Raw genomic sequence first — 18,323 nt, forward strand, 5'->3', positions numbered from 1 at the left:
CTTAAATATACGACAGGACACCATCAAACACCTAGAAGAAAACATAGGCAAAACACTCTCTGACATCAACATCATGAATATTTTCTCAGGTCAGTCTCCCAAAGCAATAGAAATTAGAGCAAAAATAAACCCATGGGACCTCATCAAACTGAAAAGCTTTTGCACAGCAAAGGAAACCAAAAAGAAAACAAAAAGACAACTTACAGAATGGGAGAAAATAGTTTCAAATGATGCAACTGACAAGGGCTTAATCTCTAGAATATATAAGCAACTTATACAACTCAACAGCAAAAAAACCAATCAATCAATAGAAAAATGGGCAAAAGACCTGAATAGACTGTTCTCCAAGGAAGATATACAGATGGCCAGCAAGCACATGAAAAAATGCTCAACATCGCTGATTATAAGAGAAATGCAAATCAAAGCTAACATGAGATACCACCTCACACCAGTCAGAATGGCCATCATTAATAAGTCCACAAATAACAAGTGCTGGAGGGGCTGTGGAGAAAAGGGAACACTTTTGCACTGTTGGTGGGAATGTAAACTGGTACAGCCACTATGGAGAACAGTTTGGAGATACCTTAGAAATCTATACATAGAACTTCCACATGGCCCCGCAATCCCACTCTTGAGCATCTATCCAGACAAAACTCTTCTTAAAAGAGACTCATGCACCGCATGTTCATTGCAGCACTATTCACAATAGCCAGGAAACAACTCAAATGTCCATCGACAGATGATTGGATTCGGAAGATGTGGTATATACACACAATGGAATACTACTCAGTCATAAAAAAGAATGACATAATGCCATTTGCAGCAACATGGATGGAACTAGAAAATCTCATACTGAGTGAAATGAGCCAGAAAGAGAAAGACAAATACCATATGATATCACTTATAACTGGAATCTAATATCCAGCACAAATGAACATCTCCACAGAAAAGAAAATCATGGACTTGGAGAATAGACTTGTGGCTGCCTGATGGGAGAGGGAAGGAGTGGGAGGGATTGGGAGCTTGGGGTTATCAGAAACAACTTAGATTAGATTTACAAGGAGATCCTGCTGAGTAGCATTGAGAACTATGTCTAGATACTCATATTGCAACAGAACAAAGGGTGGGGGAAAAATGTATACATGTAAGGATAACTTGATCCCCTTGCTGTACAGTGGGAAAAAATAAATTAAAAAAGTAGAATATTATACTAAAAAAAATAAATAAATAAAATTCCCTGTGGAAGTTACCTATCAGCAAGAGCAGTGTTGGTGCCTAGAAAAATATCTGGAAAATATGAAGACAGCATATGATCTATTCTACCTTGTATTCATAAAGGGCTCAAAATTTATGCAAAATGATTTTTTCTATTTATTGTCTTTTTATGGCTTAAAAATATATATTTATTTACACATAAATATAAATTATGTATATTATAGTCTTTTCTCATAACAAGGATATTAGTCATCATCGTACTGATACAATATGAAATTGCATTGACACAATATGCAACATCTGGGACTGTTCAAAGCCAGCTAAGACAAGGGTCCACCTTATGTATAATATAAGAATTGTGGAGGGACCAGGAGGCATATTTGGCATATAAAATATTTGATAAATGCCACTTTATTTCTATTAATGTTTTCTATCTCATTCAGTAAATTTTTGTTTACTGAAAAAAATGAATGAATAAAGGATCTGAACATACCAAGTAAGTGAAATCTGAGTTTATATGGATATGGGTGTGATAACTACATGCAGCCATAAAATTGACCATAATAATAATGGCCAGTATACATTTTGTGCCAGTGGATATGATAAATTCTAATTGCTTCATTCTTTCAAAAGTTTATGGATCCCCTTAATATCTAATACTGAGCTATGGGATTAAAATGCAGGGTGAAATAAAAATCACAGTCTTTCTGTCATGGGAGTCATAATTTAGTGGTGGATCCTAAATTAATTCAATACTTTTTAAAAAGGTATAAATTAAATTGTAATACATACCACACAGGAGAGGAACATGGTGCATTAATAATGTAGGAAAGACGGTTGGCCAATCAAGCCCAATCGTCTTTGGCACAGAAAGGCATCCCTTGAGCCTGCTGAGAAATCACAGACAGTGGTGGAGGTGGTGGAGATGGGAGTAGTGGGGTATGGGGCTCCTAGGCAATGGAAGAGCATATTCAGAGCTGTGAAGTGGGAGAGAGTATGGCAGTGTGTGACAATAAAACGTCTGTAGCCAAAGCCCAGCAACCAACAGGAAAAGAGGATGAAGTGGCCACAGAGTTGAAAAATGGAAAACCACTGAAGGTGTAAAGGCAAGTGTTAAGGTGACTATACTGTATTCTTAAAGCTTCCTCTGACTGCCAGATTGAGAAGCAATTGTCAGAAGGTCTGGCTATGTACTGTCCATGAGAATGGACGCTGTATTAGCAGAAGATGGTATTAGTTGTAAACATGTGGGAAATACAAATTGATTTTATAGAAACCTTAGAAGGTAAAATTGATAGACTCGAATTGGTCAAAGGAGGTGAGAGAGAAAGAGATGGTTGGCATGCCTGGGTTGAAGTTTTGATAGTCGCTGGACGTGAAGGAATGGGAAAAGATGCCACAGGTAAGGAGAGTGAGGTCAAGCATTCAGCTCCCACCCATGGAAACTCATTGCTGTGCTTCAACTGACCATTGTTGGATAATTTTTTTCAGGGCTAGAACTCTCCTTTCTCATTAGAGAACGGGATTGGTAGCTTATATTTATATCACTTAGTTTAAATCCTTCATGGGTAGAAACTGAGTTCTGCCAATTCCTATATGCCCAGTGACAGTGTTCATTGTTAACTTTGGGAAGGGACAGAGCAGGAAAAAGGAGGGATGGTGAAAGTAATAGGCTCAGTTAAAGATTATATCTGACTTTTTATGGCAGAAATTTCACTGCAGTGGCATAACTAAATGATAATTTATGTGAGAAGTTTGTTTATCTCATATAACAATGTGTCTAGGGAGTTCCCATTGTGGCTCAGTGGGTTATGAACCTGACTAGTATCCATGAGGAATGTGGATTTGATCCCTGGACTTTCTCAGTGGGTTAAGGATCCGGTGTTGCCTTGAGCAACGCTGCGGTGTAAGCTGGCAGCTGTAGCTCTGATTCAACCCCTACCCTCGGAACTTCCATATGCCCCAGATGCAGCCCTAAAAAGCAAAAAAAAAAAAAAAAAAATTTAATTTAAAAAAAGATGTCTAGAAGAACAAAGTCCAGACCAGAGCTGGGTCACCCGCTTAAGGAAATTGTTAAGGAACCAAATTTTCTTCTGGCGTATAACAAAATTTCTATTAATTGACCTGACTATTAGATATATAGATATTCATTTGATTACTCTTTGCACTGTACTGATGTTTTATGTGCAGTTTTAATTTAGGATATGCTTTGCTTTTTAAAAATCATTGAGATTTAGTTTTTGTGATCACAACATGGCTGCTGCAGCTCCTGCTAATATACCTGTAGACCAAGGAAGAAGAAAGAGAAAGGACAAAGGGTGAAAGTCTGGAGTCAAAGAGTAAATCCTGTTGAGTCCCCACCTAAATAGACTTCTCAGAAGCCTTTCTCACTTATCATTGGCCAGGATTGTTTTTATGTTTCTTTTATGTTTTTATGTCAAATTCACTATTCTCAATTGGGCACTTAACTTTATGGACTTTTATTTGGCGATGTTGTAGGAAATGTGTGAAAGGGAAAATTATGCTCATTAATTCAGACTTAAATGCAGTACAGAAAGAGTTCTATTAACACCAAAATATCCTAATTTCCATGAAGTAAATACCTAAAGAATATAATTTGAGTCACTCCTTTTTTAGATTCTACTTCCTTCAGCTTGGATTCCAGCCAAACCTTGTTTTCCTTCTCCAGATGCAGTAACAATTGCCAAAGCATGTTTGTAGCCATCTTCAGCTCAGGTTTTCTTCTGTCTGACCTGGATGCCAGTCTTGTGAGTCCTATCTTCAGAGATCTCTGAAAACAGCCCAGTGTCAAAGCCAAAATTGTACACACCAAAGGCGGTGCAGCTGAACACTCCAACGGTGAGATTACAGTGGTCCTGCTGGTTGTACAGGGCTTCCTTGAAAACAGTGGGTTGGAAGGGCTTTGGAAAGGGTTCACTCAGCTTCACAAAAAAAGGCAGATTTTGGTGCTGATGGACACTTCTCAATAGCTTCAGGTAACCCTCTTAGTCCCATTTTTCCTGGATAACCTTGAGGACCTATGGTCAGGATATACAGACAAAGGAAGGAAGGAATTCTGAACTCATATTTTATGATCAGAATATTTCTGTCTCCCTCCCTCCCTTCTACACTTTTTAGTTATATCTTAAAGTTTTCCTTAAAACTTTGCTCTCTGTTCTATGGGAATAACATCCAGTGCTTACTTTTATCATAGCTTTTCCACACTAAATTGTAATCCCTTCCTCAAGCACTTGTGTCAACTATAATTGTGTCTCAAAGTGTCCAGCTTAAAGTTAGCACTCAAAGTGTACTTTCTGGATGCATAAGTGCATGAATTATTTTTTCTTAACTTATCCCACAGGCAGAACCATATATTTTCTTTATTATAAACCTTATAACTAAGGACCACTTTCCATAGGAATTAAAGCAGAAAAAAAAATCCAGAAATGATATTGTACTACTAAAAGAGCACAGATCAGTGGTACTGAAACCCACATAAGCATTACAGCCACCCATGGAGCTCTAAAAGTCCACTAATTTCCTGGCTGCACTGTATTTCTTCTCAATATGAATCCCTGGACATGGAGCACAGGTTAATGATGTACGCAGGTCATTCTGATGGAAATTACTGTCCTAGGTATCCAAGTGGCAGAGCAGTTGTTCAGAGCTGAATGGAGATTTCTCTTTCCATGATACTACCTTTCCCCTGATTTTGTGGGAATCACCACTGCTTCATTGTGAAATATGTGCAGCCACACTGTACAGAAATAGCAATGAGATTGGCAAGAGTCCATCTGCTTAAGGGCTATTCAAGCTGTTTTTTCAAGCTAATTATCCTGACTGATAACAAAGCATACAAGCAACATCATTGTCTTTTTTAGAATATAAAGTTAGCTTATTCCACCCAAATGTATGGCTAAACTTAAAAATTAAAGAACAGGAGTTCCCTGTTGGCTCAGTGGGTTAAGGATCCAGCATTGTCACTGCTGTGGTTCAGGTCATGCTGTGGCACAGGTTTGATACCTGGCCCAGGAACTTCCACATGGCCAAAAAAAAAAAAAAAAATGAAGAACACACAGAGTATTCATGCATGGTTAGTATGGTATGCTCTCTAAATTCACCAGGGCCAGCCATTTTCTCTAATCTAGCACAAAAGATTTCATCTGTAAATGTTTTACAAGTGAGTTATTTTCCAGATTGTGTTTGCATGTGTATGTAGGTAACCGAGTGATCTTTCTGACCACATGAAGTGTAGTTATCTCAGTTTAGAACTTACTATGTTTTTCCAGTTCTAGATGAATAACTAACTAGTGGGGAAACACTAGGTTTCTAGCTGAGAGCTGCAGTATCAGGTATGTGCACTCCCACTGGACACCAACCAGACATCAATTCTCCCATCAGGGAGCACTTCTTGTTACGTAGTTGACTGCATGTCACCTGTTCCATTCCTCGATTACTCTATGTACAGTAGATCAAAATGTTTAACATGTCAGAACTTCCTTGAGTTTGCCCCACGAAACAGCAATTTTGAATGGTTTAACCTACTATAAATAGCAGTATGCAGATGGAATCCCTTTCTTGGTGATCTTTTCAAAGTATGAACAGCTGCCTCAAACCAAGTTTGCTCCTCAGCAAGATGGGAGAGGATGGGAATGGATTTCTACCATTAAAACTTTTTCTCATAAGAGTTCAGGGTTTGATCCCTGGCCCCAGAACTTCCACATGCTATGGCATGGAAAAGCAAGCAGGCAAGCAAGCAAGAAAGAAAGAGAAATAAAGAAGGCAGGAAGGCAGGCAGGCAGGCAGGCAGGCAGGCAGGAAGGAAGGAAGGAAGGAAAAAGAAGGAAAGAAAGAGGGAAGAAGCAAGCAAGCAAGCAAGCCAGAAAGCAAGCTGGAGCTTGAAAGATGTTATCGGAATCAGGAAAGTAACTTGTTCAAACCCCATCCTCAAGACCAAGGCCATTCTTATTTATACCACTCAGACTAGAGTCCACGAACTCCAGTTTATCCATCTCAGGAAAATGGGATCAGTGCACCCTCTCCACTTTCTCTACTGGCATCCCTTCTTTGTAAAAAGTTTTTATGTACCTGAAGACCTTATTCTCTATACATTCTTCCAGGTAATTAACTTTCTGTTATTCACCCCGTAGTCTCCATCAAGCCTCTTTGCACTGCTGAGGCAAAGCTGGCACTTCCCCTTTCTGATAACAGAGGGCTAACTAATTCTGATCATTCCTCTTCTTGAAATATGAGAAGGTTTAGAAAAAGTGATAATAGCTGTTATAACAGGTACACCTGTAAATCTCAGTAGTTGAACGTAGTGCTCTCAAAACTCCTGCAAGGTATTTCTGAAGCGTGAATCTCTTCCAAGTGATAAGAGAACCAAGATTCTGCCTTCCTGTGGATGGGCAGCTTCTTCAATATGTGCTTCCAGACTCTCCACGTTTAAAGCAGCAGAGGAGAAACGAAGGTGGATGGCAATTTAAGGGAGAATTCTACCGACAAGTCTCTGAAGCAGTTCACAGTATGAGTGCCTATGCTGTATGTAGAAGCCAGCTGCGTGATCCCTACTAACTGCAAAGTGAAGAAAGTTTAAATACAAAACCAAAATAAAAGAGAAGCGGTTTGGGTGAACAGCTAGCCCATCTCAGATATAGATATATAGATATATAAATGTATGGATATACATCTATCTAAATGCCTGTATTCACCTTAGTCACACTTCAAAACTAACACTATATTAAGAAAAATACAAGCCTGAGATTAGAGGGAAAACCTGATCCCAGAGAAATAAAAGGGAAATTATGACACAGAAGCTGTTTTTCCCCCCACAGAGGGCATTTTCCAATATATTCATACATGAACAGCTGTTTAGGTGCTTTATGGGACAATGAGACCAGAAGTTACATCTCCAGATCTACTCAAGATGAGGAGTCTTATTAAAAACAAACAAACAAAAACAAAAAAAAAAACCAAAAACCCTGCAATGACTAAGCTCTACAATCATTAGACCAGAATAAGAAAGAAATGAAACTAAATCTAACTTTTCCCAGCTACAGAAGAGTGTAAATAAAGATCATATTCCCTTGGTTTTAAGTGGAGCAAATGTGAATGGAAACATGATAATCAAGGAAAAAAAAAAAAAGATTCTTCACAGCTGTGGCTACAGACTGGCTTCGCTTAAATTTGTTCCATAGATATTAAACTCGAACTGAGAAATTAATTTAAAAACTGAAATTTCCTCCGGGCATTTGGCTGAAGGAAAAAATAATCCTCTTTGGAGGAAATCACCTCCATCCCAGACTTTAATAAATCACTTGTATCTCTTGTATACTTTAAATCATCTCTGGATGACTTATATGGAAGTCACTTACGTAACTGCTATGTAAATGCAGTTGACCCTTGAATAACATGAGCTTGAACTGTGGGGCCCACTTATATGCAGATTTTTCTCAACAGCAAATACTACAGTATTACAAGATTCAGCAAAACAAGCTGAATTTTTAATTTGTTTTGTTTTGTTGCTGTTGGCTTTGTTACCATATTTGGGGCGTGCTTTTTCAAATTTGCTCTCACATATAATGTTGTTTTCAAGATGTTTTATTAATTTCCCTTAGTAAGTAATGTTACTTTATATGTGTCTAATAATTCTAATTTCTGAAGCTTATGCAGGTGTTTGTGGCTACTGGTGGTTTGAGTTGGTTCACATCTCTAGTGATATGTTTTCGTGAATGCTCAACAATAGGGCAGAGAAGAAAAATATGTGTAGGCACTTTTGGAGACCTGAGATGAAGGTACATTTTCCAGAGAACATTTCATTGTCTTCTGTAGGCTCAAAGAGGTATCAGTGTGGGATAATCTTAAATCAAATGCTCATACAGGCTTTTCTAGCTGCATACCTGGGCTGTAATATTTCAGTGTGGGTTTTCCTGTGGCCGTGTCTTCTCTCAGAGGTTTGTTTTGTTTTTTTTTGTTTTGTTTGTGTCTCTTTTTGCTATTTCTTGGGCCACTCCTGCGGCATATGGAGGTTCCCAGGCTAGGGGTTGAATCGGAGCTGCAGCCACCAGCCTACGCCAGAGCCACAGCAACGCGGGATCCGAGCCACATCTGCAACCTACACCACAGCACATGGCAAGGCTGGATCCTTAACCCACTGAGCAAGGGCAGGGACCGAACCCGCAACTTCATGGTTCCTCTTCGGATTCGTTAACCACTGCGCCACGACGGGAACTCCTCTCAGAGATATTTTTTTAAATTACTGCTCCTATTTTAGTCACGTAAAAATTGGCGTTCTGGAATTGAATGAGATGATTTATTTTTTTGTTTTTCCTTACACTGAGGATGGAATTTGAGGGTCCCAGTAAAAATGTCCCAATGGTGTAGACCCTGGGGTTGACTTTTGCCCTCCTTGCCCCATACGAAAGCCATGTAGGTACCCAAACTTGACAGAATTGGAAAAAGGCAAATGGTAAAAGTAATTTCCAGGAAAAATACTTACCACATGTCTGGAGAATGGCAACCCTAAATGAATACAAACTATTATTTTATTTCTCTTTGCTTCTCACTTTTAGATTAGGTTCTGTGTTCCTGGAGGAAGTTTAAAAAAAAAATCTAGTAACAAAGCCATAGGATATTATTTTTCCCCTGATTTTGATGAATCTAAAATTTATTTTTATTTTTATTACTTTGTCTTTCTCTCTTTTTAGGGCCACACCCGTGGCATATGGAGGTTCCCAGGCTATGGGTCCAGTCAGAGCTGTAGCCACCAGCCTACACCACAGCCACAGCAACGTGGGATCCGAGCTGCATCTGCAACCTACACCACAGCTCACAGCAACACCAGATCCTTGACCCACTGAGTGAGGCCAGGGATCGAACCTGCATCCTCATGGATGCCAGTCAGTTTCGTTAACTTCTGAGCCACGACGGGAACTCCTAAAATGTATTTAATGATATTGGTCTTCCTGAAGATTCTAAGTCTAACCAAAGATCTCAGTCTTTTATCTTTGGAATAAGTGATACTATAATTCATCAAACCTATAGCCTCTTAAACCAAAAACAGGACGACATTTGGATATGTAATGACTATGGTATGAGAACCCAGGGAACCTTTATTTTTTTGTTTTTTGGTTTTGGGTTTGTGTGTGTGTGTGTGTGTGTGTGTGTGTGTGTCTTTTTATGGCCACACCCGTGACATATGGAAGTTCCCAGGCTAGGGGTCAAATCTGAGCTGTAGATGTGGGCCTACACCACAGTCACAGCAACACATGATCTGAGCCGCATCTGCGAATTACCCCACAGCTCACAGCAATGCCAGATCTTTAACCCGCTGAGTGAGGCCAGGGATCAAACCCTCATCCTCATGGATACTAGTCAGGCTCATTACCATTAAGCCACAACAGGAACTCCCCCAAGGCAGCCTTTAAAAAAATGTATGGACTTCCCTGAAAAGTTTGTTTGATCCAGCCTTAGTCAACCACTGGCAGAAAGGAATCAAGCCTCATTCAGTTCTGAGCCAAACTTACAAAGAAAGCAGGGCACCTGCAGGCCTTTTCAGCCTGTGAGGGGGTGCATTTTGCTGCCATATCTACATGTTCACTAAGTTTTACTGTGCTTCACTTTATTGCACTCGGCAGATAGTGTGTTTTTTACAAATTGAAGAATTGTGGTAACCCTGAATTGAGCAAGTCTGTTGGCACCATTTTTCCAACAGATTTATTCATGTTTTGTGTCACATATCAATAATTCTCACAATATTTCAATTTTTTATTATATTGCTTATGGTGATCTGTGATCAGTGATCTTTGGTGTTACTGTTGTGATTGTTTGGGCGCACTGTGAACCACGTGCATGTGATGGCAAACTGGATCGATTATTGAAATAATGACAAAGGATTTGGAATATTAAGCAAACTTAAGTTCACTGAGCAGCAGCAGGGTTTGAGAGGGTTGATTTCCATTTTGAAAGAAGTTTTACTGTGAGTAAAATGCTACGTGAAACAGAGACATTCTCGGTGAAAGGAAGAGTCAATTGATGCAGCAAACTTCATTCTTGTCTTACTTTAAGAAATTGCCACAGCTGCCCCAACCTTCAGCAACCACCACCCTGATTAGTCAGTTGGCAGCCATCAGCATGGAAGACCCTCCATCAGCAAAGCTGTTGTAACTCACTGAAGGCTCAGATGATGGTCAGCCTTTTTTTTTTAAGCATTAAAGTATTTTTAAAATTAAAGTAAGTACATTTTTTTTAGACATAATTCCATTGTGTACTTAATACAGTGTAGTATAAACATAACTTTCTGGTACACTGAGGAACCAAAAAATTCACATGTTCAGCCAGGGACAATTGGCTTAGCAATGCCAAGCCTGTCTTTCTAGTATTTCTGAGCTTGAAGGAAGCCCACAGATATACGCACAGTTTTCCAGACTCCCGTGGATAAATAGGATCTTATTAAAGTCTTTGCTGGCTGTCCTGTTCCCCAAACCACCTTTACAATTTCTTGCTGGTGCATTGCTTGACCCAACTATTATCAAGATCTCAGACTAGTTGTGATGTGTTCCTTCCCTGATCATTGGCTACTTAGAATACTATTATTTGGCTGTGCCCTGGACATGGGCTCTTCCACTTACTGCTCGAAATAAAGTCAGTCCCCTCTGCTACCTGTCCTTCTAGCCTGCTCCACTGCAGCAGAACTTCTGGCCACAGTGTCAGGGGTTAGATGGGAGCAGCCCTCGATGAAGAAACCACAGATTTCCACTGTTCTTGCTGAGACCCTGTGGACTTTTTAGAATAAATATTTCTTAGTTTGTCTTATACTTTCCCAAAGTTTTAAACCCTTGGGGTTTTTTGGCAATTTTGTTCAGTTTTATTTTTTTCTTTTTAAAGAGAAGACTGCCAAGCTCTTCACTCAGCTGTTTCTAAGGTCTCACCCTCATTATTATTTTATTAACTTAGAATTTTTTTTATTTTTTTCTTTTTAAAGAGAAGACTGCCAAGCTCTTCACTCAGCTGGTTTCTAAGGTCTCACCCTCAATTAATTAAATTTTTATTAACTTGGGCTTACTTTGGCAAGCACGGAGTCTGGTTGGCATGTGCAAAGATGTCAGTAGGTTATTACAGAAAAGCAAGAAGTGCTCAGAAAATATTGATAGTAAGGAAGAGAAGCAGAAGAAAAAATTCCTGGGCTCTTAATTAGAAGAAAAGCCTTTATTGTCCAATCTTTAGCTTCAATTCGTTTTTGTTTTGTTTTGTTTTGGCTTTTTGGGCCAGATCTGCTGCATATGGAATGGAGGTTTCCAGGCTAGGGGTTGAATTGGAGTAGCCGCCAGCCAGCCTACACCATAGCCACAGCAACTCAGGATCCAAGTCATGTCAGCAGCCTACACCACAGCTCACAGCAACACCAAATCCTCAACCCACTGAGCTGGGCCAGGGATTGAACCCGCATCCTCATGGGTACTAGACTGGTTCCTTACCACTGAGCCATAACAGGAACTCCTTTAGCTTTGATTTTATTAACTAAACCGTTTCCTCCCCCCAGGTCAATATCACAGTCTGTAGAATTAAGAATTTAGACTAGGGGGAATGAGATGCTTGTTCATCTCTCATATTTTGTCATCCTGGAAGAGCCAGAGATGGGTTCACAGGGTGGTGTTGAAGAAATGACTAGAAGAGAGAAAATAACCAAAACAAAGCTGCTCAGCTTAGGTGTAGGCTTGGCTGTCATAAGAAGAGATGGGTTCTAGAGGTATGTGGACTATTTCACTTTGAATGTCAGCTTGTCAGCTTTCCTAAACAGATCTGAATGTTTAACTGCTCTCGTTAAAAATTAACCTTGACTTCAGCCTCAGGAGAACAGAAAATCAAATATTGAGAAAAACCCATCTATGAAACCATCTACTGAAAAGTTTCATAATCAAGCAGATAAGCTAGTTATCAGACAGATGAGGAGGTGGTCAATGAAAGAGCTTCCATGTCTGGGGAAAGAGGAAGAGCTGGCTCCATGAGCATTGCAGGTAAGTCTTCCTATGAATATCTATCATAATAACATCAACCTTGTATCAGAAGAGGTTGGAGTTCCCGTCGTGGCGCAGTGGTTAACGAATCCGACTAGGAACCATGAGGTTGCGGGTTCGGTCCCTGCCCTTGCTCAGTGGGTTAACGATCCGGTGTTGCCGTGAGCTGTGGTGTAGGTTGCAGACGCGGCTCGGATCCCGCGTTGCTGTGGCTCTGGCGTAGGCGGTGGCTACAGCTCCGATTAACCCCTAGCCTGGGAACTCCATATGCCTGGGAGCGCCCAAGAAATAGCAACAACAACAACAACAAAAGACAAAAAAAAAAAAAAAAAAAAAAAAAAAAAAGAAGAGGTCACTCTCCAATACACTTGATTTCTATTATTGTTTTAAAAATTAGAACAACTCTGAGAGGCAATTGCCTATAATGCTGGATAAAAATAAAACATGTTTTCAAACTTACCATTGAAAACTGTAAATAAAAGGGAGTGGAAGGAGTGAAATCCAACAGAGGGCCAAAACCTTTGCTTTCCATATGAAATTAATGTCAAATCATTCGAATAATATCAAAGTCATTATGACATAAATAAGCAAAAGAATGGATGATAACAAAATCCATTTTATTTTTCAGTTATGTATTAAAAGTTAAAACAATGCTCATAATCAAAGCAGTGGTATAATACATTGCCCTACATGTTAAATTTTTCTTAGTCTCTTTACCCTTCTTGAACTCTGTCTCTGTTTCTGCCTTTCTTTGTCTTGGTTTTATCCCCAAATGTGTTTACTCTTTCTGTGTTTACTGTTTATTCCCTTTCATTCTGTTTTCTGTCCCTTTCTAGCTCTCTCTTGACTTATATCCTTCTTGATATCTTTGTCCATTATCTTCCAACTGATTTTACTCCTCTGCCATTCAACAATATCAATGTATATGATATTAAAGTATATTTTATAGTACCTCTTGTTTTTAATTATTAATGTTTGAAATGAAATTCCCAATAAATTTTTTTTTTTTGGCTTTTTAGGGCCACACCTGTGGCATATGGAAATTCCTAGACTAGGGGTCTAATCAGAGCTACAGCTGCCAGCCTACACCACAGCCACAGCAATGCAGGATCCGAGCCATGTCTGCGACCTACACCACAGTTCACGGCAATGCTGGATCCTTAACCCACTAAGCAAGGCCAGGGATAGAACCTGCAACCTTATGGTTCCTAGTCATATTCGTTTCCACTGAGCCACAACGGGAACTCCCCAATCAGTGTTTAGTTGTAGTTGTTTGTGTGCTCCCCCCCAGCCTCTGCCACAATTATCTTTTATCTCTGCCTCTTAAACTTCCCTTGATTTCCACAAAGTATTTGAGGTGTTTACATGAATTCATATATTATCACAGGACAATATAAACAGAGAAGAATAGATTTAAAAAAAAAAAAACTTCTATTATCACAAAGCCCAAAATAAGAAGGCTAAAATGAAGAGTAGAAGAAATAAGATGTAGGTATCAAGACAGTTTTAGAAATTTAGATGAAAATTTGTATCCAAGCTTGGTGATGGAGAAATACAGAAGAAAACATAGTCACTTACGCAAATTATATTTTTTTGTGACAGTCATGCCCACTTCTTTCTTGAGGGTCTTGAACTTAGGTCAAAAGGAAATAATTTTCCTGGATTTCACTTATGGACATTGAGTAAGTTAAACCATAAATTCCTAATGAACATTCCTACAATAAGTTCCATGAAAGATTTCCTGTTAGAGTCAGTTTATTGTCCTAGCATTATATTTTGAGAATAATGCTGGTTTAGCTCAGCAAAACCAATTGAATATACGATGTTAATTTAATTTTCTATGTGGCCTTTATGTGTTTGTGTGTGTGTGTGAGTGTGTTTATGTATATATTGTGGGATCAGTTGGAATGGAACGGGGAGTCAGTGGACTGTAAACAAAAGCTGTTGCCTACTTATATCCACCAAGACAGACGATCCAGCACCATATTTGTGTGAAAGAACAAGAGATTTGGGTTTCAATCCTGGTTCCACTCTCAAAAACTAAAAGCCTGGAGAAGTACAGCCGTCACCTTTTCTAGGATTCAGTTTCTCCTTCTCTACATCATTGAATGTGATACCAAGCCTCTCACTATTTCAGGGAGGAATTTGGGAAATGTGAAGCAAAGGAATGTGCCAAAAGGTCCAACATATTTTATAGCTCTTTTTAAATTGTTTTAAGATATGTCCGTAGTTTTTGTGTGATAGATTGTCAAAACTGAATTAACATTCTAATTTTAAAATCAAAATAGCACTCTCCTTGGAAGATAGCAAGAGGAATAGAAGTAATAGGAAATAATTTTTAGGAGTTCCTGTTCTGATGCAGTGGGTTAATGATCTAGCTTTTCTCTGTGGAGGAGCTGATTCAATCACCGGCCTGACACAGCAGGTTAAGCATCCGATGTTGCTGCAGCTGCAGCATAGGTCACAGCTCCAGCACAAATGTGGTCCCTGGTCCTGGAATTTCCATATTCTATGGGGCAGCTGACAAAGAAAAAGAAATAACTTTTAAAGAATATAAAAATCTGTTAGACTCCAGACAAAAATATACATATATCTTCTTTAAACTTTGAAACTATTAAACAAGGCAGGCAGATGCTCCCAGCATCATTCTGTAGATGTAACTGGGCAAGAAGGAAGGTCACTCAGCATTAATGCTAGGATTTGAATCCACTTCCTCTGACTTTAAAATTATGCCCATAAATTAGTGTATTTCTTTTCTTGATTTATCTTCATCTTTGGAAAAGCATTGTTTGAATCAGAATTAAAGCCAAAAAAAGTGGCTAATATCTTATTTGAATTATAAAGGATATTCTAAAAGTTACCGTTACTGACTGATAATTTAACAATTAGAAACACTCTGCTATATGCAGAAATTGACACAACACTGTAAATTGACTATACTTTAATTTAAAAACAAAACAAAACAAAACAAAACACCTCTCTAGGAGTTTCTGTTGTGGCTCAGTGGGTTAAGAACCCAATTAGTATCCATGAGGATGTGGGTTTGATCTCTGGTCTTGCTCAGTGGGTTAAGCATTTGGCATTGCTGCAAGCTGCAGCATAGTTTGTAGATGTGACTTGGATCCGGTGTTGTGGCTGTGGTGTAGGCCAGCAGCTTCAGCTCCTATTTGACCCCTAACCTGGGAACTTCCGTATGCTACAGGTGTGGCCCTAAAAAGAACAACAACAACAAAAAACAAAACAAAACAAAACAAAACAAAAATCCCACTCTACTTTCAAGAGTGTATTAATCAGGTTAAAGTTGGTTATGTTTCTCAACACAAATTTCTATAGTTGTTGCACATATTTGTAATCCATAGAAGTTCCTTATTGAGGGCAAATAGAAGATTCAGGAACTCCCTCCAGGATCTGGTAGCTTCATAAATGGGACAACTTAACAAGTCCATTCGTAGAAGCAAGTACAATGCAAGCATGCTGATCTTATGGGCTTGATACTTCAAAGTGGAAGAAAGGCCACTGCACTAAGAAAAAAGTTTTAGGGTGGTGGGAAAGATAAATTTGCTAATTCAGTATTTGGTATTCATTGATTCATTCACCATCAAAGAACCATTCATCATATATCTTCTATGTTCCAAGCCCTTCCAAAAGATAAAGCAAGATGACAATATAGAATAACACATAGGCAAATCAGATGCTTATCCATCATAAGAGCAAGATTACTCAAATCAGTAATCGTATTTAAAGATCACTGCTAAAGAGATGGCAAGAGGCTCTGAGTCCATGAGAGAGAATCTCTGGGCTTCACATAAGGTTGAGAAAGCACTATTAGTTTCAAATAGGATGGATTTGCTGATTTTTTTGGATTTTGTTGTGCTCAACATGAAAGCATCTCAACTCAGAGGGCCTCCTGATCTTATCTGGTGTGTTATAGTGTTGATACATGTAGCATTTGATGGAACCAAAGACCAAAAAACATCAATTTTCCTGGAATTGTGAAAATTTGTAGCCACTTGACAAAATGTGTAATACCATCTCTTTAACAGAGGATGATGCATCTACCAACCTACTTGAAACTTCATTTATTTTTCTTCTACTTCAGGTTTCTGGATTTTAGCTCTCTTTGTCCCATTACTTGTGGCCAATGTCCAATCTTCAGCAGATTCTGAGCCATGCGGACCTCATGGACCCCAAGGACCTCCAGGACCCCAAGGACCTCCAGGACCGCGTGGTTTAACAGGTGAAAAAAAAAATCCAATTACTGTTTTAACCTCTCATAGTTTCTCTTTGATTGCAAAGTTCATAGATTCAGTGAAGTCTTCTGAGTGATCTGATGAAAATATTGACCATTGAGGTAAGTCGTTTCTTAGTAACAAATGGTTCTGATCTCTTTTTCTCAACCCTGAAGAGTCATAAGATTCATCTACTAAGAGAGCTTCCAACAACCACAAAGTTGCTAAAACAGCTCCTTAGATACATTGGATGTGCAGTGCAAGTTGAGACTGATGACTGTATCTCTAGAGTAACCTAGAGCACTCAGATTGGTGTCACTCAGTGTAGGTGTAAGCCAAGATTCAAGCAGCGATGCCTCAGGAACACGGGTCAGTGGATACACTGGCTTCCTCCTCTCTTGTCACCTTCTGAGAAGTATACTGGGCTAAGTTCACATGAAGATCGCATCAGCATTTAACCCTTGTACTTAACCTCCAAAGCAATGGTTTTGAAATCTGGCTGAGAACCAGAATCATCCACAGACTTGTTAAATATGTAGGTTCCTAGTTTCCATCATCCAAGATTCCTCTCAAGGTCCTTGAGTGTAGACTGGCCCTGTGCAATCACAGGATTGGGGTAGGCTGGTGTGCCACAACTGGTTCTAATAACCAGGCAACTTTGGATTCCACTGTTTCAAATTCCCATTTAGTTCTGGCATAATATGATCCCTAGATTTGTCTGGGCAATCCAATCCAATAGTGATCCTTAATACTCAGCCTTACAGGAAAGAAAAGACATGGCAGAACATGTTTGAAGATCAATACTTGTGTGTATTCACTCAATTATTCATTTATTGAACATATTTTGAGTGTTAATTTTATAACTGATACAGAGAATGACATGTGGAAAGAAAATTGAGGAGAACCCTTCATCCCAGTATGGATAAGGAAGCAGTAACTTAGGGAGGGATTATAATTCTTCATGGTAATTCTTGATAACAATGGTAACAATCAATATCAGATATGGTACAAGGAGACAGAACCTTTCCAAATCTGGAGTAGATAGGAGATACTTCTGGAAGCAGTGATTCTTGAACTAGGCCCTTGGAAGAAGAAAGGTTGGAAGGAAGAAGCCATTCATGTACCATGCAAAATATGGAACTTCAATTATGTCATTCTGTTTTCTGTTTCTTTTGGAATCTAGGAGCCCAAGGTGCACCAGGACCAGGAGGAATACCTGGGCCACCTGGAGCCATTGAAAAATGCCCATCCCCACCTCAATCTGCCTTTTCTGTCAAGCTGAGTGGGCCTTTCTCAGGACCCTCCCAGCCCATCGTTTTCCAGGAAGTTCTGTACAACGATCAGGGCCACTTTGACCCAGCCACTGGAGTGTTCACCTGCACAGTCCCTGGTGTGTACCACTTTGGCTTTGATATCATATTGTTTCAAAACGCTGTCAATGTGAGTCTCATGTGGAATGGCTTCCAGATCAGGGACAAACAAGTGGAGGCCAAGAACAGCCATGAGCAAGCTTCAGGAAGCTCCATCTTGCAGCTGAAGAAAGGGGACAGGGTCTGGCTGGAGTTTAAGCTGCACAGAGAAGAACATGAAAAAGAAACCATTCAAACTGTGTTTTATGGGTTCTTGCTCAATGAAAATTAAGACAGGGGTAACCGCATGGTTCTCTCCTCAAGCAACTCTGAATTTAAGAAAAGAAGCTTCCTCCTCCTCTCATCTCAAATATTTCCTTCAGAATCGCTCAGTGAACCACTGAATGAACTGCTCACACAATCAGTAATGGCCAACTTGAACAAAATGAATGTCTTACCAATCACTAATGCCAATAAAGACTCATGCTGCACCAGTTTTTCAATAATTTCTTATT

At 39.3% G+C, this 18,323-nt stretch overlaps 1 protein-coding gene across 1 annotated transcript; it reads left to right on the forward strand.

Moving 5' to 3' along the window:
- Positions 1-12,064: 12,064 nt before the first annotated feature.
- LOC110258312 (protein HP-25 homolog 1-like) lies at positions 12,065-18,305 on the forward strand. The gene is made up of 3 exons (XM_021081475.1): positions 12,065-12,230; positions 16,330-16,467; positions 17,643-18,305. The coding sequence occupies exons 1-3, from the start codon at positions 12,188-12,190 to the stop codon at positions 18,098-18,100; spliced, it is 639 nt and encodes a 212-aa protein (XP_020937134.1). The 5' UTR covers positions 12,065-12,187; the 3' UTR covers positions 18,101-18,305.
- The last annotated feature ends 18 nt before the right edge of the window (positions 18,306-18,323 follow it).

Source organism: Sus scrofa, unplaced genomic scaffold (assembly GCF_000003025.6).
Source record: "Sus scrofa isolate TJ Tabasco breed Duroc unplaced genomic scaffold, Sscrofa11.1 Contig1878, whole genome shotgun sequence".
In the NCBI taxonomy this organism is placed as follows: Eukaryota; Metazoa; Chordata; class Mammalia; order Artiodactyla; family Suidae; genus Sus; species Sus scrofa.

Coding starts and splice junctions, on each gene's coding strand:
- LOC110258312 (XM_021081475.1), top strand. CDS start 12,188: ATGTCTGGGGAAAGAGGAAGAGCTGGCTCCATGAGCATTGCAG. Junction 12,231..16,329: donor TGGCTCCATGAGCATTGCAG/GTAAGTCTTCCT, acceptor CTTCTACTTCAG/GTTTCTGGATTTTAGCTCTC. Junction 16,468..17,642: donor AGGACCGCGTGGTTTAACAG/GTGAAAAAAAAA, acceptor TTTGGAATCTAG/GAGCCCAAGGTGCACCAGGA.